The 25,721-nt window shown below is 38.3% G+C and overlaps 1 protein-coding gene across 1 annotated transcript in view; it reads left to right on the top strand.

The window, feature by feature from the left end:
- The window catches only part of AGMO (alkylglycerol monooxygenase), a 393,019-nt gene that overhangs the window by 143,227 nt on the left and 224,071 nt on the right, over positions 1-25,721 (top strand). The window contains exon 5 of the mRNA XM_052639089.1: positions 19,629-19,724. Within this exon, the coding sequence (XP_052495049.1) occupies positions 19,629-19,724 (96 nt within the window). The remainder of the gene's footprint in view (positions 1-19,628; positions 19,725-25,721) is intronic.

The following is a 25,721-nucleotide window of genomic DNA, read 5'->3' as shown; positions in this document are numbered from 1 at the left end:
GTTGACATCTAATCTTACCACATGTGATCAGAAAAGATGCTTGAGATGACTTCAGTGTTGTTTTTTTTTTTTTTTTTTAATTTACCAAGGATAGATTTATGGCCCAGGATGTGATCTATCCCGGGGAAGGTTCAGTGTGCACTTGAGAAAGAGGTGAAATTCGTTGTTTTAGGGTGAAATATCCTATAGATATCAATTATGTCTAACTGGTCCATTATATCATTTAAAGTTTGTGTTTCCTTGCTAATTTTCTGTTTAGCTGATCTATCCATAGATGTGAGTGGGGTATTAATGTCTCCTGCCATTATTGTGTTACTTGTTAATTTCCCCTTTCATATTTGTTTGCATTTGCCTTACATATTGTGGTGCTCCTATGTTGGGTGCATATATATTTCTAATTGTGATATCTTCTTCTTGGATTGATCCTTTGATCATTATGTAGTATCCTTCTTTGTCTCTTTTCACAGCCTTTATTTCAAAGTCTATTTTATCTGACATGAGTATTGCTGCTCCTGCTTTCTTTTGGTCTCCATTTGTGTGAAATATCTTTTTCCAGCCCTTCACTTTCAGTCTGTATGTGTCCCTAGGTTTGAGGTGCATCTCTTGTAGACAACATATACAGGGGTCTTGTTTTTGTATCCATTCAGCCAGTCTTCGTCTTTTGGTTGAGTCATTCAACCCACTTACAGTTAAGGTAATTATTGATAAATATGATCCCATTGCTATTTACTTTATTGTTTTGGGTTTGGGTTTATACACCCTTTTTGTGTTTCCTGTCTAGAGACGATCCTTTAGCATTTGTTGAAGAGCTGGTTTGGTGGTGCTGAATTCTCTGAGCTTTTGGTTGTCTGTAAAGCTTTTGATTTCTCCTTCATATTTGAATGAGATCCTTGCTGGGTACAGTAATCTGTGTTGTAGGGTTTTCTCTTTCATTACTTTAAGTATGTCCTGCCATTCCTTTCTGGCTTGAAGAATTTCTATTGAAAGATCAGTGGTTATTCTTATGGGGATCCCCTTGTGTGTTATTTGTTGTTTTTCTCTTGTGCTTTTAATATTTGTTCTTTTGTTTGACCTTGTTAATTTGATTAATATGTGTCTTGGGGCATTTCACCTTGGGTTTATCCTGTTTGGGAATTTCTGGGTTTCTTGGACTTGGGTGGCTATTTCCTTCCCCATTTTAGAGAAGTTTTCAACCATTATCTCCTCAAGTATTTTCTCATGGCCTTTCTTTTTGTCTTCTTCTTCTGGGACTCGTATGATTTGAATGTTGGGGCATTTAACATTATGCCAGAGGTCTCTGAGGTTGTCCTCCATGCTATTTTAAATCAGCTGTTATTCTATAGTAACCAGGCTTCCCAGGTGGCTCAGTGGTAAAGAACCTGAAAGCCAATGCAGGAGAAATGGGTTTGATCCCTGGGTCAAGAAGATCCCCTGGAAGAAGGCATGGGAACCCACACTCCAGTATTCCTGCCTAAAGAATCCCATGGACAGAGGAACCTGGCAGGCTACATTCCACAGGGTCACTAAGAGTCAGATACCAATGATGTGACTTCCCATGTGCTGGTGCTAAAGTAACCATGTTTCCATTTTTAATCCCTCAATCCATCACTGACTGTTACCTTTCCAATATGCCTGCTCAGAACAAACTAAACTCCTTTATAGTTGTTAAAAAGGAACATCATAGAGTCCTTATCACAGGCAGAGCTGCTCTAAACCTGTTCCAACCTGTCTTTCTGAGTTCATCTTCATCCCTCTCCCATTGTTACTCCATGTCCAGCTGAACAATTAGTTTTCAATTCTCTAAATCTATTGTGACATAATGCCCTGGTATTTTATTGAACACCCATGTATCTCTGCCTAGAAAGTTGTTTCTGCTTTACCTTTGATTATTATCTCCTTCAAGATTCAATTCCTTTCTACATAGCTTTCCGCAGGTCGCTTTTGTTTTTGTCCTATATGGTTATGCTTGTTCAGTTGTGTTTGACTCTTTGCAATCCCATGGACTTTAGCTCACCAGGCTCCTCTACCCATGGGATTCTCCAGGCAAGAATGCTGGAGTGAGTTAGCCATGCTCACCTCCAGGGGATCTTCCCAACCCAGGGATCAAACCCAGTTCTCCTGCATTGCAGGCAGATGCTTTACCGTCTCTTTACTACTGGAGTGGGTAGCCTATCCCTTCTCCAAGGAAGCTTTCTGGCCCAGGAATCTAACCAAGATATCCTGCATTGTAGGCAGATTCTTTACCAACTGAGCTATCAGCCTTGTATATCTCTATTGTAAATACTTATCATTTGCATTGTTGACGTCAGCACATATACTTTAAAGGAAATGAATCTACTTCTATTTTTTCACTTCTGTAATACTAGCATATATAAAGTGCCCAATGCAGTCAGTGCTTAATAAATGCATATAACATGAATGAAGGAAATGACAGTTTTAAGTTGTCGAAATGAAAAGGCCATTGTGTGGAATAATTTAAGCCTGTCATTCATTTAAATGTTTGTGTTCTAATAGATAGATTCTCAAAAACTTAGTAAAGGGTAAGTAAGTTATTTATTTTTTGGAATAAAAGATATTTTAACATATTTACATAACATATGAAGCTATTGAATGGGAAGTAGTAAGCTATCCACATTTCAATAAGCTGAGTATTTCTTTTAAAAGCTTAGTAAAAATGGTAAACAATTAATTTGAATGACTGGGTTACATAATTTCTTTTTAGGTTCTGTAGTATCTCTCAGAGGTACTTGTTTTTAGATTAATATTTTCAATATTATAAGAATTAGTTAAATATGTTTTCAGTTCAGTTCAGTCGCTCAGTCATGTCTGACTCTTTGCAACCCTATGAATTGCAGCATACCAGGCCTCCCTGTCCATCACCATCTCCCGGAGTTCACTCAGACTCACGTCCATTGAGTCCGTGATGCCATCCAGCCATCTCATCCTCTGTTGTCCCCCTCTCTTCCTGCCCCCAATCCTTCCAAGCATCAGAGTCTCTTCCAATGAGTCAACTCTTCGCATGAGGTGGCCAAAGTACTGGAGCTTCAGCTTTAGCATCATTCCTTCCAAAGAAATCCCAGGGCTGATCTCCTTCAGAATGGACTGGTTGGATCTCCTTGCAGTCCAGGGGACTCTCAAAGTCTTCTCCAACACCACAGTTCAAAAGCATCAATGCTTTGGTGCTCAGCCTTCTTCACAGTCCAACTCTCACATCCATACATGACCACAGGAAAAACCATAGCCTTGACTAGATGGACCTTAGTCAGCAAAGTAATGTCTCTGCTTTTGAATATGCTATCTAGGTTGGTCATAACTTTTCTTCCAAGGAGTAAGTGTCTTTTAATATCATGGCTGCAGTCACCATCTGCAGTGATTTTGGAGCCCCCCAAAATAAAGTCTGACACTGTTTCCACTGTTTCCCCATCTATTTCCCATGAAGTGATGGGACCAGATGCCCTGATCTTCGTTTTCTGAATGTTGAGCTTTAAGCCAACTTTTCCACTCTCCTCTTTCACTTTGATCAAGAGGCTTTTTAGTTCCTTTTCACTTTCTGCCATAAGGGTGGTGTCATCTGCATATCTGTGGTTATTGATATTTCTCCCAGCAATTTTGATTCCAGCTTGTGTTTCTTCCAGTCCAGCGTTTCTCATGATGTACTCTGCATGTAAGTTAAATAAGCAAGATGACAATATACAGCCTTGACATACTCCATTTCCTATTTGTAACCAGTCTGTTGTTCCATGCCCAGTTCTAACTGTTGCTTCCTGACCTGCATACAGATTTCTCAAGAGGTAGGTCAGATGCTCTGGTATTCCCATCTCTTTCAGAATTTTCCACAGTTTATTGTGATCCACACAGTTAAAGGCTTTGGCATAGTCAATAAAGCAGAAATAGATGTTTTTCTGGAACTCTCTTGCCTTTTTGATGATCCAGCGGATGTTGGCAATTTGATCTCTGGTTCCTCTGCCTTTTCTAAAACCAGCTTGAACATCAGGAAGTTCACGGTTCATGTATGCTGAAGCCTGGCATGGAGAATTTTGAGCATGAAACGTTCAAAATAGATAGTATATTCAAAAGCAGAGACATTACTTTGCCGACTAAGGTCCGTCTAGTCAAGGCTACGGTTTTTCCTGTGGTCGTGTATGGATGTGAGAGTTGGACTGTGAAGAAGGCTGAGCACTGAAGAATTGATGCTTTTGAACTGTGGTTTGGAGAAGACTCTTGAGAGTCCCTTGGACTGCAAGGAGATCCAACCAGTCCATTCTGAAGGAGATCAGCCCTGGGATTTCTTTGGAAGGAATGATGCTAAAGCTGAAGCTCCAGTACTTTGGCCACCTCATGCGAAGAGTTGACTCATTGGAAAAGACTCTGATGCTGGGAGGGATTGGGGACAGGAGGAGAAGGGGACGACCGAGGATGAGATGGCTGGATGGCATCACGGACTCAATGGACGTGAGTCTGAGTGAACTCCGGCAGATGGTGATGAACAGGGAGGCCTGAAATGCTGCAATTCATGGGGTTGCAAAGAGTTGGACACGACTGAACAACTGAACTGAACTGAACTCATTAGCCTGTGAGATGAGTGCAATTGTGTGGTAGTTTGAGCATTCTTTGGCATTCCCTTTCTTTGGAATTGGATTGAAAACTGATCTTTTCCAGTCCTGTGGCCACTGCTGAGTGTTCCAAATTTGCTGGCATATTGAGTGCAGCACTTTCACAGCATCATCTTTCAGTATTTGAAATAGCTTCACTGAAATTCCATCACCTCCACTAGCTTTGTTCGTAGTGATGCTTTCTAAGGCCCACTTGACTTCACATTCCAGGATGTCTGGCTCTAGATGAGTGACCACACTCATCTGGGTTGTTAAGATCTTTTTTGTACAGTTTCTTCTGTGTGTTCTTGCCACCTCTTCTTAATATCTTCTGCTTCTTTTAGGTCCATTCCATTTCTGTCCTTTATCGAGCACATTAAAAAACTCAAAAAGAAGTGAATTTTAACTAGCATCGAAGGAAAGACATACAGTTATAACATCAAGTTGTGAAAACCGTTGTAAGTTAGAGAATAAGCTAATGCCAACAAAGGTCCGTCTGGTCAAGGCTGTGGTTTTTCTGGTGGTCATGTATGGATGTGAGAGTTGAACTGTGAAGAAAGCTGAGTGTCAAAGAATTGATGCTTTTGAACAGTAGTGTTGGAGAAGACTCTTGAGAGTCCCTTGGACTGCAAGGAGATCCAACCAGTCCATTCTGAAGGAGATCAGTCCTGCATGTTCTTTGGAAGGAATGATGCTAAAGCTGAAACTCCAGTACTTTGGCCACCTCATGTATAGAGTTGACTCATTGGAAAAGACTCTGATGCTGAGAGGGATTGGGGGCAGGAGGTGAAGGGGACGACAGAAGATGAGATGGCTGGATGGCATCACGGACTCAATGGACATGAGTTTGAGTCAACTCTGGGAGTTGATGATGGACAGGGAGGCCTGGCGTGCTGCGATTCATGGGGTCTCAAAGAGCCGGACACAACTGAGTGACTGAACCGAACTGAACTGAACTGATGATATTATTTTTGCGCATAGTAATTTCAAAATAAATGTTAATTTCATTTAGAAAACAGAAGAGAACACTTCACTAGGAAGAATGCGGTCTGTCCCAGCCTTAGATAAATTACTAGCTAGATTTTCCACCCTCAACCAATTAAGTAATATTTGAATCTCAGTGATTTTGTCCCTGAAATTAGGCAATTAGTATTTGCTCTGCCTTCTCATATTGTTATTTGAGGATCACCTTAGATAATGAATGGGTAAATTCTTTGAACTATATCAAGTATGATTCACATGTATAATATTGTTTTTACATTACACGTAAAACTGCGGAGAAACTTTTGACAAAATCTCAGATCTTTTTATTACAATATACTCCTTGCCAAACTACATAAGCAAAGACTATTTTTCAATATGGGGGGAGTTGGAATTCTATAAAAATAAATGTGAACAAATAGACACAAGAAACTAACAACTTTGATGTAATGCAGTCAAATTCACTGGGGATAAAATTCTCATAACTCTTATGTCATGGAAGGAAAGCATGCCTTGAGCCCCCCATGAAGTGAAAAAACAAAACCTCTCTCAAGACCTTGCCTCAGAACTTCGTGGTCTTCCTTCACTACCTTCAACCTCCGCTCGGAGACAGCTACTAAAGCAAAGTTTGTGTCCAGACGTTAAATAAATGAAGCCCTCTGCCAGTTTGTGTCATGACCTGTTTCAGATCCTTGAGTATAGCATACATCAGCAAAATGGAACTATTTTGCTGTTTACTGACTTGCTTTGAAATTAGGTAAGAACAAAATTTTTCCTTATGTTTGACACTTTTCTTTACAATAGTCATTTGTAGTCCTTATAATGAAGGATAAATAAGGGGGTCAAAGTGAAGCATACAGGTGTGCTCAGTGGCTCAGTTATGTCTGACTCTTTTTAACGCCATGGAGGGTAGCCTGCCAGGCTCCTCTGTCCATAGGATTTCCCAGGCAAGAATACTGGAGTGGGGTGTCAGTTCTTCTCAAGGGGAACTTCCTGGCCAGGTCTCCCGCATTACAGGTGGATTCTTTGTAGTCTGAGCTGCCAGGGAATCCTCTGTCATAGTGAGGTACTCTACATAAAATAGCATCAACTTACTGGCACTTTAGAAAAACAGGTACAAGTGGCTAAAATACTCAATTCCTTTTACACATTGTTGTTTTGAGAAGTGCATCCACTCGTGGGTTTTTTTGCATATACACTTTTGACTGGTAGAAGTCTTCATGGTGGCAGAGGCTAGGGATATGAAGAGAAGTAAGATATGAACTTCTATTCTTAAGGTGATTTTTTTTTCCTTTGAAGGACTGGAGCAACCCTGCAACCATGGTAATACAAGTTGTTGAGACTGTAGAAAGTTATTTCTGCTCTGAGAACCATGGAGGGTCAAGGGAAGCATGGCAGAACAGTAGAGGCTTGAGCCCAATCTGTAAGAAGAATAAAAATTTTGCCATGAATATGGTTTTAAGTGGACCATTACATGGAAGGAGAATGTCCATGAAAGTACAAAATTATTGGGGCCTCCCAGGTGACACTAATGGTAAAGAACTTGCCTGCCAATGCAGGAGACATAAGAGACTGGGGTTCAATCCCTGGGTTGGGAAAATACCCTGGAGGAGGGCATGGCAACCCACTCCAGTATTCCTACCTAGAGAATCCCCAGGGACAGAGGAGCCTGGTGGGCTACAGTCTATGGGTTTGCAGAGTCAAACACAACTGAAGTGACTTAGCACATAAATGATAAATTTAGGGGATGGCAAATTTAGGGGATATGCATACAATATATGGTATGCATATTATTTTCTTAGAACTGCCCTAACAAAGAAGCCAAAGCTCTGTGACTTGGGACAACTGAAATGCATTGTCTCATAGTTCTGGAGGCTAGAAATTGAAAATCAAACTATCAGCAAGGTTGTTTCCTTCTGGTGGTTTGCTGGCAGCTTTTGGTATTCTTTGGATGGTAGATGTTATCACTGATCTCTGCCTTCCTCTTCACATGGAATTCTTCCTCTGTTTATGTCCATGTCCAAATCTCCTTTGTAAGAGACATAACTCAACCCTTCACAGCATGATTATGGTGAGAATATAGGATGCATAAAAAGGTGGAATGAGGAAAGGGGGAAATGGCTAAGAGCACAGAAATGAGAAAAGAAAGGTGGGCCTAGATTTCTTAAAGAATTTTTCCCTGTTTTATTTTTTATTAATTAAATTGGAGGATAATTACTTTACACCATTGTGATGGGTTTTGCCATACATCAGTATGAATTGGCCATAGGAATACATAGGTCAACTCCATCCTCAACTTCCCCCCAACTGCCCTCCCCACCCCATCCCTCCAGGTTGTAAAAGAGCTCCGGCTTTGGGTGCCCTGCTTCCGACATCAAACTTGCACTAGTTATCTGTTTTGCATATGGTAATGTATATGTTTCAGTGCTGTTCTCTCAAAGCATCCCACCCTCTGTTTCTCCCGCTGAGTCCAAAAGTCTGTTCTTTACATCTGTGTCTCCTTTGCTGCCCTGCGTATGGGATCATCAGCACCATATTTCTAGATTCTATATATACATATTAATATACGGTATTTGTCTTTCTCTCTGACTTACTTCACTTGACTCAGTTCTAATGAGGCAGATGAATCTAGAGCCTATTATACAGAATGAAGTAAGTCAGAAAGATAAGACTTTCTAAGTAGAAACACTTGGAAAATTGTTAAAGAGACTGTGGAAAAATCTTAAAGAGATGGGAATACCAGACCACCTGACCTGCCTCTTGAGAAATCTGTAGGCAGATCAGGCAGCAACAGTTAAAACTGGACATGGAACAACAGACTGGTTCCAAATAGAAAAAGGAGTATGTCAAGGCTATATACTGTCACCCTGCTTATTTAACTTATAGGCAGAGTACATCATGAGAAATGCTGGGCTGGGAGAAGCACAAGCTGGAATCAGGATTGCCAGGAGAAATATCAATAATCTCAGATATGCAGATGACAACACCCTTATGGCAGAAAGTGAAGAAGAACTAAAGAGCCTCTTGATTAAAGTGAAGGAGGACAGTGAAAAAGTGGGCTTAAAGCTCAACATTCAGAAAACGAAGATCATGGCATCTGGTCCCATCAGTTCAGTTCAGTTCATTTCAGTTGCTCAGTCATGTCTGACTCTTTGTGACCCCATGAATCACAGTACGCCAGGCTTCCCTGTCCATCACCAGTTCCCGGAGTTTACCCAAACTCATGTCCGTCAAGTCGGTGATGCCATCCAGCCGTCTCATCCTCTGTCATCCCCTTCTCCTCCTGCCCCCAATCCCTCCCAGCATCAGGGTCTTCTTTTCCAATAAGTCAACTCTTCGCATGAGGTGGCCAAAGTACTGGAGTTTCAGCTTCAGCATCAGTCCTTCCAATGAACACCCAGGACTGATCTCCTTTAGAATGGACTGGTTGGATCTCCTTGCAGTCCAAGGGACTCTCAAGAGTCTTCTCCAACACCACAGTTCAAAAGCATCAATTCTTCGGCACTCAGCTTTCTTCACAGTCCAAGTCTTACATCCATACATGACCACTGGATCTGGTCCCATCACTTCATGGCAAGTAGATGGAAAAACAGTGGAAACAGTGACAGAATTTATTTTTTTGGCCTCCAAAATCACTGCAGATGGTGATTGCAGCCTTGAAATTCAAAGATGTTTACTCCTTGGGCGGAAAGTTATGACCAATCTAGACAGCATATTAAAAAGCAGAGACATTACTTTACCAACAAAGGTCTGTTTAGTCAAAGCTATGATTTTTCCAATAAATATGTATGGATATGAGAGTTGACTATAAAGAAAGCTGAGCACCGAAGAATTGATGCTTTTGAACTGTGATGTTGGAGAAGACTCTTGATAGTCCCTTAGACTGCAAGGATATCCAACCAGTCCATCCTAAAGGAAGTAAATCCTGAATATTCATTGGAAGGACTGATGCTGAAACTCAAACTCCAATACTTTGGCCCCATGATTCAAAGAAATGACTCATTTGAAAAGATCCTGATGCTGGGAAAGATTGAAGGCGGGAGAAGAATGGGATGACAGAGGATGAGATGGTTGGATGGCATCACCAACTCAATGGACATGAGTTTGAGTACACTCTGGGAGCTGGTGATGGACAGGGAGGCCTGACATGCTGCATTCCATGGGATTGCAAAGAATCAGACATGACTGAGTGAATGAACTGAACTGAACTGAACTGAAGTAGAAACACAAGCACATACTCTCAGCATATGCTTCATCTTACGTCTAGTCTAAGATGCTTAATTCCAAGGACTCTGGCAAGGACTTCAAAGGCTTCCCTGGTGGCTCAGATGGTAAAGAACCTGCCTGCAATGCAGGAGACTTAGGTTCAATCCCTGTGTTAGGAAGATCCCCTGGAGAAGGGAATGGCAACCCACTCCAGTATTCTTACCTAGAGAATACCATGGACTGAGGAACCTGGTGGTCTACAGTCCATGAAGTCACAAAGAGTTGGACATGATTGAGTGACTAACACCTACACTCTGGCAAGCACAGGCTACCTTGTTCTGTTACATCTGCCTGTAGGTCCCTAGCCTTGCTTGAATGTGGTCACCCCTCATCACCCCTATTCTCAGCTTGTCAAGTGCCATGAAGTCCCCCAGTCCTAGCTGGGAGCTAGGTGTCCCTCCATGAATGGCTTCCAGATGTAGATGAGCTGTCAGTGATGTTTGCCAAGATATAACATGAGCCTTCTCCTACCTGGGAGAAGCCTTTCTAGAATTCTGCACCCTTCTGAAGATCTCTTTTCTACTGTTGCCTCTTTTTTTTTTTTATCAGCCAATATATGAATTTAAAACTTCACAGAGAATTGAGAGTTTTTCTGGTTTTTCCTCTTTTTTCCTCTGCTCAGGTACAGTACAAGTACATATACATTTTAACCTCCAGTATTGTAGAAAATGTTCACCCCTCTTCAAGAGATCTAACCCTTAGATAGTGGTAAAGAATCCACCTACCATTGCAGGAGATGTGGGTTCGATCCCTGGGTCAGAAAAACCCCCTGGTGAAGGAAATGGCAACCCACTTCAGTATTCTTGCCTGGGAAATCCCATAGACAGAGGTGGGCTATAGTCCATGGGGTCACAAAAAAGTCAGACACATCTTAGCCACTAAAAGAACAATGAGAACAATCCTTAGGTTGGTGACATTGCTTCTACTTTGTTCCTCTCTTGAACTTTGTCTTATCAGCAACTCTTGGCATTTATTCTTCTTCGTCTCAATTGACTCTTTCTGAATACACGATAAATATACTCATGTTTCTCCTATTAAAACATACACACACTCATACACACACACCTCTGCATACACACACACACACACACATCTATGCATACGTACATACCTATACACACACACACCTATACACACACACACACCTCTATACATACACACACCTGCACACACACACACCCCTATACACACACACCATACATACATCTACACAATCTCCTCCCTAATCCATATCTTATATTCAAGAAATACTTCTAGTTCTTTTCTTCCTTGTCCTCAGAGGAAAAGAGAAGTAAATCAAACCTACCTCTATTTCATCACTCTCTTTGAACGATTCTTAAACCTACTGAGGTTTGGATTGTAGGCCCACTGTTCCACTGATCCGTGGCTGCAAATCCAAGGGGTAATTTTTTAGTTTAATTGATATTTGTAGGACATCCTTGCTTACTTAGCAGCTTTCTTTGAATATTCCTCCAGCTCTTCAACACAATATCCCCTAGGTTGAAATTTATAAATTTAGTCTTCCTCCTGTATACCATCTTGATGAAATATCATTCTTCACACAAGCCAGAAATCTGGGTGTCTTCAGATTCTCCTCTGTTTCTCTCATCGCCTATGTTTAAATGGTTACCAAACCCATAGATCTCTTGCATGTATTCTGCTTCTCCATCCCTATAGCTACTGCTGTGGTTGAATGTATATGATTTTTCACTGGGTTATAGAAACAGGATTTCATGCCATTTTAAAATTTCTTACAAGCTTAAAAAACCATGTACATTAACTACTCTCTCCTGGTCTAGGATAAATTCTGTCTCCTTGTAATCACATTAAAAGACTCCCTCTCTGGTTTAACCAGTGTCTGTTGCTGTTGCTGGTTGTTCATTCACTAAGTTGAGTCTCACTGTTTGGACCCCATGGACTCCCCTGTCCTTCACTATCTCCCAGAATTTGGTCAGCTTCATGTCCATTTGGTCAGTGATGCTTTCTAACCATCTCCTTGTCTGCTTCCCCTTTCTCCTCTTGACCTCAATCTTTCCCAGCATCAGGTTCTTTTCCAATGAGTTGGCTCTTCACATCTGGTAGCCAGAATATTGGAGCTTCAGCTTCAGCATCAGTCCTTCCAGTGTATATTCAGCATTGATATCCTTGTGATTCATCCAGCCTGGCATTCCACATGGTGTACTCTTCATAGAAGTTCATAAGTAGGGTGACAATATACAGCAATATACTACTGCTTTCCCAATTTTGAACCAGTGTGTGGTTCCATGTCTGATTCTAACTGTTGCTTCTAGACCTGCATACAGGTTTCTCAGAAAACAGGTCAGGTGGCCTGGTATTCCTATTTCTTTAAGAATTTTCCACAGTTTGTTGTGATGCACAGAGTCAAAGGCTTTAGCATATTCAGTGAAGCAAAATAGATGTTTTTCTGGAATCTCCTTGCCTTTTCTATGATTCACCTAATGTTGGTAACTTGATCTCTGGTTCCTCTGCCTTTTCTAAACCCACCTTGTGCAGCTAGAATTTCTCAATTCACATATCACTGAAGCCTAGCTTGAAGAATTTTGAGCATAACCTTACTAGCATGTGAAATGAGTGCAACCGTATGGTAGTTTGAACATTCTTTGACATTGCCTTTCTTTGGATTGGAATGAAAACTGACCTTCTACGGCCCTGTGCCCACTGCTGAGTCTTCCAAATTTACTGGTATATTGAGTGCAGTACTTTAACAGCATCATCTTTGAGGATTTGAAATAACACAGCTGGATTTCCATTATCTCCACTACCTTTGTTGGTAGTAATTCTTTGTAAGGCCCACTTTACCTCATACTCCAAGATGTCTGGTTCTAGTTGAGTAATCACACCATTGTGATTATCCCAATTATTAAGACCTTTCTTGTATAGTATCTGTACCTATTCTTGCCACCTCTTCTTAACCTCTTCTGATTCTTTTAAGTCCTTTCTTTTTTTATCCTTTATCATGCCCATCCTTGCTTGAAATACTCCCTTGAACTTGGCGATTTTCTTGAAGAGATCTCTAGTCATTTTCATTCTATTGTTTTCCTCTATTTCTTTGCATTGTTCATTTAAGAAGGCCTTCTTATCTCTCCTTGCTCTTCTGTGGAACTCTGCATGCAATTGGGTATATATTTCCCTTTCTCCCTTTTCACTTGTTTCTCTTCTTTCCTCAGCCATTTGAAAATCCTCCTCAGACAATCCCACTGCCTTCTTGCATTTCCTTTTCTTTGGGATGGTTTTGGTCACTGCCTCCTGTATTATGAAACTTCATCCATAGTTCTTCAGGCACTCTGTGTACCAGACCTAATCCCTTGAATCTATTCATCACCTCCATTGAATAGCCATAAGGGATTTGATTTAGGACATACCTGAATGGTCTAGTGGTTTTCCATAATTTCTTTAACTTAAGCTTCAATTTTGCAATAAGGAGCTGATTGTCAGCTCCTGATAATTTTTTTTTTCCTGACTGTATAGAGTTTTTTCCTCTTTAATTGCAAAGAATATAATCAATCTGATTTTGGTATTAACTATCTGGTGAAGTCCATGTGTAGAGTCATCTCCTGTGTTGTTGGAAAAGGATGTTTGCTATGATCAGTGTGTTCTCTTCTCAAAACTCTGTTAGCCTTTCAATTCAGTTCACTTCAGTTGCTCAGTTGTGTCTAGTTTTTGCAGCCCCATGGACTGCAGCACACCAGTCTTCCCCATCCATCACCAACTCCCGAAGCTTGCTCAAACTCATGGCGATAGAGTAAGTGATGCCATCCAACCATCTCATCTCATACCAATTGTTTCTTTAGAAATCACACATTTCCCCATGCACACAAGCTCACACTTTATTGTAGTCCTATCAAGGGAGTTCACAGAATCCTTGAGACTCCATGGTTCCATCCAATCTCTTGCCGCAGTCTCCCAATAACTTCAGCAATGCCAGAATACTTATGGTCCCCTTCCGGGCCATGTTGTTTCTTCCTCATGATGTTCCTCACATCACCCCTGCCCCATTTACCTGATGAACAAAATAAAACCCACTCACCTCACCACTGCTGTAAGGTCACCCCAAGACTTATTCTCATTCTTTCCTCACATTTACAGATTTGTGTCATTTCTTTCCTTTATAACCCCATTATATATGGCATTTATAGAAGGATAAGAAAAATAACCTAGGCTAGGCTTCCCTGAGGAGAAGGAAATGGCAACCCACTCCAGTGTTCTTGCCTGGAGAATCCCAGGGACAGGGGAGCCTGGTGGGCTGCCGTCTGTGGGGTCGCACAGACTCTGACACAACTGAATCGACTTAGCAGCAGCAGCAGCAGCAGGCTTCCCTGGTGGTTCAGATGGAACAGGATCTGCCTGCAGTGCAGGAGATCCGTGTTCGATACCTGGATGGGAAGATGCCCTGGAGAAGGGAATGGCTACTCACTCCAGTATTGTTGCCTGGAGAATTCCATGGATAGAGGAGCCTGGTGGGCTACAGGCCATAGGGGTTGCAAAGAGTTGGACATAATTGAGCAACTTTCATTTTCACTTTCAATAGTGCCATTTAAAGCTAAAGAGTCTTGGAATCTGAATAACATGGGTTTGAATGCATGGCTGAAATGGATATATTTGGAAAACAGTATCATATAATCTGGCCTAGGTACTGAGGAAGAATAAATTTCTTCTGACAAATTAGTACCATCGGAAGCATTATGATGAAAGTGGCATTTAAACTGATTTTAAAAACTGTATAGGATTTGGAAATAGAATAGATAAGAAGAATTCTCAGAAGGGATGTCATTTACTAAGTTGTTTTCAGTTTTAGAAATTGGAACTTAGATGTATCATTAGTCTCTTTTTACAATATTATATTAATCACAAGAAATTAGTTTTAATATGAATCATGTGATTTATTCCCTGACATATATTTTTATTTCTTATTAGAAATTTAATTTTTTGGAATTCAGTTTGAGTTCATTTCTCTAATTGTCAGTTCATCATTATATTTACTAATTTGTAGGATTTGAGACATTGTTTCAGCAGTTTTTTAATTGAATATAGTTGGTTTATAATATATCTGGTATACAGCATAGTGATTCAGTTAAATATATGTTCAGTTACATATATTGTTGTTGTTTTTCAGTTGCTCAGTCGTGTCCGATTCTTTGTGACCCAATAGACTGCAGCATGCCAGGAGGCTTCCCTGTCCTTCACCATCTCCTGGAGCTTGCTCAAACTCATGTCCATAGAGTCCAGCCATCCAACCATCTCGTCCCTTGTCATCCCCTCCTTCTCCTGCCTTCAGTCTTTCGCAGCATCAGGGACTTTTCTAATGAGTCAGCTGTTTGCATCACGTGACCAAAGTATTGGATCTGCTGCTGCTGCTGCTAAGTCGCTTCAGTCGTGTCTGACTCTGTGCGACCGCATAGATGGCAGCTCACCAGGCTCCCCCGTCCCTGGGATTCTCCAGGCAAGAACACTGGAGTGGGTTGCCGTTTCCTTCTCCAATGCATGAAAGTGAAAAGGGAAAGCGAAGTCGCTCAGTCGTGTCCGACTCTTAGTGACCCCATGGACTGCAGCCTACTAGGCTCCTCCATCCATGGGATTTTCCAGGCAAGAGTACTGGAGTGGGGCGCCATTGCCTTCTCCAAGTATTGGGTCTACCGCTTCAAAATCAGTCCTTCCAATTAATATTCATGATTGATTTCCTTTAGGATGAACTGGTTTGATCTCCTTGCAGTCCAAGGGACTCTCAAGAGTCTTCTCCAGCACCACAGTTCAAATGCATCACTTCTTCAGCACTCAGCCTTCTTTATGGTCCAACTGTCACATCCATACATGACTACTTGAAAAACCATAGCTTTGACTATATGGACTTCTGTTGGCAAAGTAATATCACTGCTTTTTAATATACTGTCTAGGTTTGTCATAACTTTTCTTCCAAGGAGCAAGCGTCTTTTAATTTGGATAAAATGATTCAGTTACACACACACATGTATATGCATATATATGTATAAATCTATGAATATATTTATATATATATGCATAAATCTATGAATATATTTATAAAATATATTACTGTTTATAAAGTACATTTATAAATATATGAAAAAATTATTCATTTCTTCCCCATTATAGGTTATTATAAGATATAACCTATCTTATAGGGAACTAAACTATAAGTTCCTATGCTATAGTAGATCCTTATTTATCTAGTTTTTACTTCCTGGTGCTTTAGTTGATCCTTGTTGTTTATCTAGTTTATGTATAGTAATATGTATCTGTTAATTCCAAATTTCTAATTTATCCCAACCCCCTCCTTTTTTGCCCCTTGTGTGCCTGTGCTAAGTCCCTTCAGTCGTCTCTGACTCTGTGCATATGGACCGTATGGACCATAGCCTACCAGGCTCCTCTGTCCATGGGATTCTCTAGGCAAGAGTATTGGAGTGGGTTGACATGCCCGCCTCCAGGTGATCTTCCTGACCCAGGGATCGAACCCGTCTCTCTTATATCTCCTGTGTTGACAGGCAGATTCTTAACTTCTAGCACCACCTGGGAAACCCTCTTTCCCCACGGATATCCATAAATTTGCTTTCTATGCCTGGGAATCTATGTTTGTTTTATAAATAAATTTATTTTCATCACAGTTTAATTTCACATTTAAGTGATACCATATGATATTTGTCTTTCTCTGACTTACTTCCCTTAGCATTATAATGCCTAGATCCATGCACGTTGAAGCCGCTGGCATTATTTCCTTATGTTTGAATGGCTGAGCAATATTCCATTGTATGTATGTACCACATCTTTATCCATTCATCTGTCATTGGACATTTAGGTTGCTTCTGTATCCTTACTACTGAAAAGAGTGCTGCTATGAACATTGAGGTGCATGTATTTTTTCAAATTAGAGTTTTCCTCATATATATTGCCAGAAGTGGGATTGCAGGATTGCATAGTAACTCTATTTTTAGTTTTTTAAGGAACCTCCATATGATTTTTCATAGTGACTGCACCAATTTAATACCCACCAAGAGTAATTCTCCACATCCTTTCTAGCATTTATTATTTTTAGTTTTGTTTTTGTTTTTGTTTTTTTGTTTTTGATGGCCATTCTGACTGGTGTAAGGTAGTATCTCACTGTATTTTTCATTTGTGTTTCTGTAATGATTAGCAATGTTGAGCATCTTTTCATGTGCCTATTCACCATCTGTGCATCTTCTTTGGAGAAATCTTTGTTTCTGCTCTGTTTTTTTATTGGGTTGTTTGCTTTTTATATTAGGATGTATTAGTTGTTTGTATATTTTTGAAATTCAGCCCTTGTCAGTTGCATTGTTTGCAAATATTTTCTCCCATTCCATATGTTGTGTTTTTGTTTATGGTTTCCTTTGCTCTGTGAAAGCTTTTTATATTTAACTAGGTCCCATTTGTTTATTTTTACTTTTGTTTCCATTGCTGTAGGAGATGGATTCCAAAAACATGATTGCTACAATTTATGTCAACGAGTGTTCTATCTGTGTTTTACTCTAGGTATTTTATCATATCCCATCATACATTTAGGTTGTTAATCCATTTTGAGATTACTTTTGTATATGATATTGGAAAATGTTCTGATTTTATTCCTTTACCTATAGCTGTCCAATTTTCCCAGAATCACTTATTGGAGAGACAGTTTTTTCTCCATTATATATTCTGTCTTCCTTTGTCATAGATTAACTGACCATGAATGCGTGGGTTTATTCCTGGACTTTCTATCCTTTTCCATTGATCTATGTGTCTGGCTTTGTGTCAGTACCATACTGTTTTGAGTATTGTAGTTTTGTAGTATAGTCTGAGGTAAAGGAAAGTTATCCCTCCAGTTTCATTCTTCTTTCTCAAGCTTGCTTTGGCTGTTTTGGGTCTTTTGTGTTTCCATGCAAATTAAAAATTTTTTTCTCTTGGTTCCAGTTCTGAGAAAAATACCATTGGTAATTTGATAGAGATTGCAATGAATCTGCATATTGCCTTGAATAATAAGTTCGTTTTAGAATATTGATTCTTCCAATTCAAGAGCATGGTTCAACAAACACAGGTTTAGGAAATCTAAACTTATGGAAAATGCCTGTGTTCTTTGGGTTTACAGACTTGTGGTTAGTACTAGCACAATAAAGACTCTGAGCAGTCCTATGGTACAGAACTTTACTGCCTAACTCATCTCCTCACAATTTTTCTTATGACAGAACACCCTTTCTCAATAACAGTTGTTATCTCAAAGGACTATTTTTTAACACTTTAAGGAATTATAATGAACTTTAAATGTACATCTTGAATGCACTGTCTTTCCAAATAGAACTATTTAGTAAGCATGTTCTGCACTTTTATTTACATCTCAAACTTTCTAAAATATTCCTTAACTTATTAAACAAAATAGTTAAATTATAGGTCATCCATGTTTTTCAAATATTTTTATTAACCTATTGTAAGAGAACTATTTTAATATATTACTATAATCAAATCAAATCAAAACACTAGAGATCTTTTGGAACTAAAAAGATGGCTAGATTTCAAATGATCTTCTCCTTCACCGTTCATTTGACCTGGAAACTGGAGCCTAGAGAAGTTTAAGAGATTTGTAAATATTACAGAGTGATTCTGTAGTGGGATGAAGGCTTAAAAGGGAATGTCTTGAATAAGAGCCCAGTGTTCTTTTGTTGCTCACTAATCTAATCCAATGCTTAATAATGAATATATAAATAATGAAACTGATCCTGTTGTGATGACAGTTAAGAGTTTTCATGACTTAAAGTTTGAAACAAAAACTGGAAGAGTTTACATAAATGTCTGATTTCAAATATATCATCATTACTAAACATTGTTGAAATAATATTTGGTCTAATTGAGAACAAAAGCTTTAAAATGATTCAGAAATAAAATTGTAATATTCTGAAAACACATTTCTTAAAATCTCATATTTTGGAAATATTAACTTTATGAATCCCAAAATATAAGTGAAAGTCAGCTTCTTTTTCTTCCTATTTGGCTGTTTAGTTTTTCATTTAACAAAATGTTTTCTCACAACATGAATCCACTCTTGGGGATCAAAGTCATTGGGAGAACACAGCAGATTGTGCTTGTTAGTTGATTCTAACCAGTTCTGTGGTTTAAGCACAAGTTGTTTTTCCAAGGCGGAGACATTTCCGTCTGTTAGGAAATAGGGACCTTCAAAACTTTTTCCACGATGGCACAATATCATAGCCCTTTCCTTAATAACTTTGAAAACATCAAGAGATATTGTAAACCACAAAAAAAGAAAAAAAATAATTAAAGGGAAAACATATTCTATCCTCTTCTCATATGAAGTTACTTTCTTTTATTATAATTCCATTTTATTACTCAGAATGTCATAATAATACAGTGTTTAGGAGCTGTCAAGGTATAAAGGAACATGCTCCTACATTTTTTTTACTTTAAAAAAGTATTTTTGTGTATATTAAAAAGCCTCTTTACTTCTAGGAAATACATCCAACCTTTTCAAAATTAAGGAAATAATCTACTGTGTATGCTATTTTAGCCAGACATTATTAAATGTGAAGCAGAAGTCCAGTGGACTTAGCTTCAACATGTCTATAACTTTATCATCATGTGGAAAATTAATGTTGCAAAGTCAAACATGACAATAAAATGTACAGAATAAGATGTATTTGTTAAAGAATAAGGCATGTTCCCTGAAGTATAGACTCAGAATGTTGAACCATTAGTAACAGTATATGTTATGTTGAGAAAGCCTATGTGCAAATGTACAACGTTGCAATCTTTCAGATATTCTACTCTCCCCTGGCCCTCTTCATACCACCTTCAGTATATGCTGTTCATCTTCAGTTCAATCTCCTCTACCAGTTTTGGATCCATACAGAGGTAATTTTTTTCTTTAAGTTTTCTACCTAAATAGCCTAAAGCAATGTCCTGGAAATCCACTAGCAACTGATTTATTGTGTAAGAAAAATCTTTGTCTGCTTTCTTTAAGGAGAAACATCTGTTCATTTTTATTCCTTTTTACTGAATATATATTGCAAAGTTTATAAGAACCAATGAGACCAGTTGGTCTCAATTAAATAAAACCATTTTTTGAACTATTAAGTACCAAAACATTTTAATACTGTATTCAGTGCAATATCTTCCTGTGTTACACTTTATTAAACATTGTTCACCAAAGATGTTGAAATTCATTTCAATTTAGAGACATAAACTTATCTCTATATATGTATAAAGTATATATTAGTGAATACTTTGTTTATATGTTTAATATGTTAGTATAATAATTTATATTTGTAATATAACTTGTTATATAATAAGCAATGTTTAATTATATAAGATATATAATAGTTATACATTTATATATATATGTATTTATCAGTTGGGAGACACTGCTTGAAAACTCCTTGTGAAGGTCAATGTTAAAGAAATTTATCAAAATATGTTTTGATTGGAAATCTTGCTCTAATTTTAGAGTTAGGTTTTACTTAAAGAGTATTCAGTATATTAAGTTTTTTTTCCCTCAGAAAAAGTGGACAAGTATAATTTCTTGGGTCCTCTGTGGTATTTCAAATTGTCAGACTTGAATGTTTGCAGATAGATCATTAAAAAACTGATTGTTTTATGAACTATCATACTGATCTGGTTGTTAAATACCCAAAATCACAGACCCAGAAAAATTCTTACTTATACACATGAGAACCCTTTTAAGCATTTGGTATTTATCGGAAGCCTTTTGAAGTCCTAGAGGAAGCATGTTGACAGGTGTTGCAACTGGTTGAACAATACCACAAATCACAGCTGCAGTAGATGCCAAAGCTTGATACAACAAAGTGCATTATTTCATTAATCTGCAGTATTTCATGCTACTGATTTACTTGGAATAAAGAGACTGTTACCATAACTTTGGACATATGTGGCATTATTTGAAGATCTGTCATGAAATAGTATTGCATTTTATGGTAGTTGACATACATCAAACAGTCAATACTACAACCATCTGAAAGAGTGGTTGAGACCAATTCTGACTCCAGAGGTCAAAGACCAAATTTGTTTAAATCAGTGGAGGGAAACTTTCCGATGATTTACACAGAGGGGTTAAAGGAGAATTACGTTTTTATAGCAGCTCTGCTCCAGGTCATGCCATGTGTTGGGTCTAGTATTAGTCTGGATACAGAACAATGGTGCCTAAGCAACTTCCGCCTTTTCCTATAGTCATCCAAAAAGTCCATGAGCCAGGGCTTGAGTTCCATCCTAGGAAGAAAGTGGAGAGTGGAGGAAAGTCAATAGTCAGACATTTAGTCTCAGAAGCTCCATGTGGCTTCACTTCTAACTTGAAAGCAGTGCATTAGAGCCTCTCACTTGGGTTGTACTTTGTACTTTTGCAAGTACTATATCGTGTACAATCACTACAGTTGAGCTGCACAGAAGGAAGAACGTACCTTCTGAAATTAAAGTTCCTAGAATTTTAAATTAGACATTAGCTGTGAGTACATTTCTAAGAATTTTTGCACCTGTGTACTTAATTACATTGATTATTATAGATCATACTATAATTTTTACTAATAACAGGACCACTCAGGAAGTAGAGCCAAGAGATTCATAGCAGTGGCTGCTTCTAGAGAGTGATATAGAGAATTGATACAGAAACTGTATCAAGTGATACAGAGAACTGGAAGGAGAAGACCCTACTTTTTAAAGATGAATACATATTAAATTAAGAAACAAAAGCTGAAAACAATGGGCTTTAGCCTAGAGAAATATACCCATTTCATGACTTTTAAATGTATTAGCCCCTTTAGGCCACTTTGCCACTGTTTAACTTCAGACATAATCCTTGGGGCTCCATTTGCAGAAGCAGTATATGAGCCATAGGTACGGCGATGTTGACCATAGAGCTCTGTCCATACCTGGATGGAGGTTGATATCTTACAGTTATTTTACTTCTGCTGACAACCATAAAATCACTTTTCTTAAACGGAGAGGAATCTGGCCTTAAGGAAGGACTGATTTTCTAAAAGTGAAGAGAAGTGTATTCCTTTTAATCAGATAGTATAAGAGGAAGGAAAAACAGCCAACTAACATGTTTTTGAAAAACTGTAAGTGAGAGATAAAGTAGGTCATATGGAGTTTATAATGACTTTAAAGAGTTTATAATGACATTTTTTGCTTAGTTTCGAGTTACTTCAGTGAAAGCAATAGCATCTATCTCCTTCCTTTTTGGGGGAAAAGTTACAAAACATGCTACTTCAAAGTATACACTGCTGCTTAATTTTTATGACTACATTTTTGTTTAATATTCACTCATCTAGTGTCTGCAATATATAGTTTTATACTTTTTCTTGTGAGTTTTCTACATGTAATAGGAAAAAACAATATTTAACACTTGTTTTAAACGTAGTAACTCTGGAATATTGGAATTATTTTTTTAAGATATTAGACTCCCTATTGGCTCAAACAGTAAAGAATCTGCTTGTAATACAGGAGACCTGGGTTTGATCCCTAGGTTGGAAATATCCTCTGGAGAAGGAAATAGCAACCCACTCCAGTATTCTTGCTTGGAGAATTCCAACGACAGAGGAGCCTGGTGGGCTACAGTCCATGGAGTCACAAAAAGTCAGACACTGAGCAACTAACTCTCATTTGATAAGTGTTAACTGATTTAGACAATACAATAATAGTAGTAACTTTATCATGCATTTAATTCCACTTAAATTTGGGTTAGCATATTGGTTATATACATATCAGGTGATGGTTGAGCAAAGAAATAGAGAAAATAATGAATTGATATTGAAGATTTGAACTGTATGATTTGATGATTTTAATAATGCTGAACTGGAGCTTCTATATGGAACATTATTTTCAGTTATAAATATGAGTGATCTCTTTATGTACTCATATGGATAGATCTCGAAGTTACACAACAGAGTCTAGTATATACTAATATTTGTATGCTAAAAAACAACTCTGTTTTACATGTTCATATGTACCTAAAATGCCTCTAGAAATATACTTGGGTACTGATTGTTTTCCCAGGAGAGGGATATTTGGGATGGCTGGGAGATAGGATAAACATGAAATGTTAACCTTAGTTCTACCCACTCTAATGTGGATTAAGAGTTATCATTTTTTGATAATACTCCTCTAGTAACTAATGATCTTTAGCAGTATTATATGTATTTATTGCGCATTGTTACATTAAAGCAGTGTGCACTAAATACATGTATGACTATTTAGACTCTTTTTGTTTGCCTAATTGATTTGTTGAAATTTGTTATAGATTCTAGATAGAAATCATTGTTAAGTATATGTATTTTATATTTGTATTTTAAATATATTCCTTTTTATTCCCTCAGCATACCTTTTAATTTTCTTCTTGATGACTTTTCATGAAAATAAACATTAAATTTTGAAGATTAATTTGTCATTAAAACTTTAGTTATTTAGTTTAGTCATATTTTCTATAAGAAATATTTGCTTTCATAAACTCTGAGAGAAATTATACTAGGATTACTTTCAGAAATTTTTGAGTTTGAATTTTACCTTTGGGTATGTAACACTGGAATAAATTTTTGTGAATAGTATTTGGTAAGGGTCAAAATTTGTTATTTCTGTGCACACATCCACTTACTCCAGCGTTATTTATTGTGGATACTTTATTTTATCCATTGGATTATCTGAGTCCTTTTTTGAAAAGAAATTGACCATATATGCGGTTAGATCCAATTTTAGTCTTCTTTTCCATTGCTTTATTTGTCTCCTCTTATACGAATCCCTTACTTTATTGTTTACTATATCTCCATAGGAAGAATTGTTTGTACGAGTTTAAACTAATTTGTTTTAAGATTCTCTGGTATGTTTTGGGGGCTTCCCAGGTGGCCCAGTGATAAAGCGTCTGCCTGCCAATGCAGGAGACATGGGTTCAATCCCTGGGTTGGGAAGATACCTTGGAGCAGGAAATGGCAACCTACTCCAGTATTCTTGCCTGGGAAATCTCATGGACAATGGATCCTTGCAGGCTACAGTCCATGGGGCTGCCAGAGTTAGACATGACTTAACAAATAAACAACAACAACAAGGAATATTTTCTGTGTATGACTTAAGGCCTTTTATTTCTTTCTTTCCTGTGTTTATGTTATTTATTTTCCTTGCCTTATTGGTTAGAGTTCACAGACAGTATATTTTAAATCAAATTTGGGTGGAAAAATCTGCATGTTATTTCCTTAAATATTATATCTATACCATTCTCACTATCTTCTCTTGGGACTCCAAATACATGCTTATTAGACTATTGATATTGACTCATAAATTACTTCCAGTTCAGTCGCTCAATCACATCTGACTGTGACCTTATGAATTGCAGCATGCCAGGCCTCCCTGTCCATCACCAACTCCCGGAGTTTACTCAAACTCATGTCCATCGAGTCGGTGATGCCATCCAGCCTCATCCTCTGTCATCCTCTTCTCCTCATACCCTTAATCCCTCCCAGCATCAGAGTCTTTCCCAGTGAGTCAGCTCTTTGCATGAAGTGGCCAAAGTACTGGAATTTCAGCTTTAGCATCATTTCTTCCAAAGAAATCCCAGGGTTGATCTCCTTCAGAATGGATTGGTTGGATCTCCTTGCAGTCCAAGGGACTCTCAAGAGTCTTCTCCAACACCACAGTTCAAAAGCATCAATTCTTCGGCGCTCAGCCTTCTTCACAGTCCAACTCTCACATCCATACATGACCACTGGAAAACCATAGCTTTGACTAGATGGACCTTTGTTGGCAAAGTAATGTCTCTGCTTTTGAATATGCTATCTAGGTTGGTCATGACTTTCCTTCCAAGGAGTAAACGTCTTTTAATTTCATGGCTGCAATCACCATCTGCTGTGATTTTGGAGCCCCCCAAAATAAAGTCTGACACTGTTTCCACTGTTTCCCCATCTATTTGCCATGAAGTGATGGGACCAGATGCCATGATCTTAGTTTTCTGAATGTTGAGCTTTAAGCCAGCTTTTTCACTCCTCTTTCACTTTCATCAAGAGGCTCTTTAGTTCTTCACTTTCTACCATAAGGGTGGTGTCATCTGCATATCTGAGGTTATCGATATTTCTCTCGGCAGTCTTGATTCCAGCTTTTGCTTCTTCCAGCCCAGCGTTTCTCATGATGTACTCTGCATAGAAGTTAAATAAGCAGGGTAACAATATACAGCCTTGACGTACTCCTTTTCCTATCTGGAACCAACCTGTTGCTCCATGTCCAGTTCTAACTATTGTTTCCTGACCTGCATATAGGTTTCTCAAGAGGCAGATCAGGTGGCCTGATATTCCCATCTCTTTCAGATTTTTCCACAGTTTATTGTAATCCACACAGTCAAATTAGTAGTACTCCATAATTTTTAACATTTCACTTTGAAAATCTAGATTTTATAATTTTTATTAATTTCTCTTCAAGATCAGTTATCCTTTTATTTACTCTCACCAGTCCATTTTTTTAAGCCCACTCAGTGGATTTCTCACATCAGATATTATGTTTTAAACTTTAGAATTATTTCTTTGCTGAAATAGTCAGCTATTATGACTGTTTTTGTCTGTCTTAATTATCCTAATTGCATTTAAATTGTTTCTGCAAATGAAGTTATTTTATTCTTTTTTATGGATAAGTAGCATCCATTATATATATGTATCACATCTTCTTTATCCATTCAAGTGTCCATGGACATTCGGGTTGTTTCCATGTTTTGTTTATTGTGAATCATCACTGCAACTTTGAACTGTTTACTTTTCTGTGCTTCAGTTTCTTCATATGTAAAAGAAAAATAATAAAAATACATAGCATTGCTGTGAGGATTACGAAAGATAGTTTATGTTGCTGCTGCTGCTGCTGCTGCTAAGT

The sequence above is a fragment of the Budorcas taxicolor genome, chromosome 4 (genome assembly GCF_023091745.1).
Source record: "Budorcas taxicolor isolate Tak-1 chromosome 4, Takin1.1, whole genome shotgun sequence".
NCBI classification, from domain to species: Eukaryota; Metazoa; Chordata; class Mammalia; order Artiodactyla; family Bovidae; genus Budorcas; species Budorcas taxicolor.
This window is presented reverse-complemented; position numbering and strand designations above follow the sequence as displayed.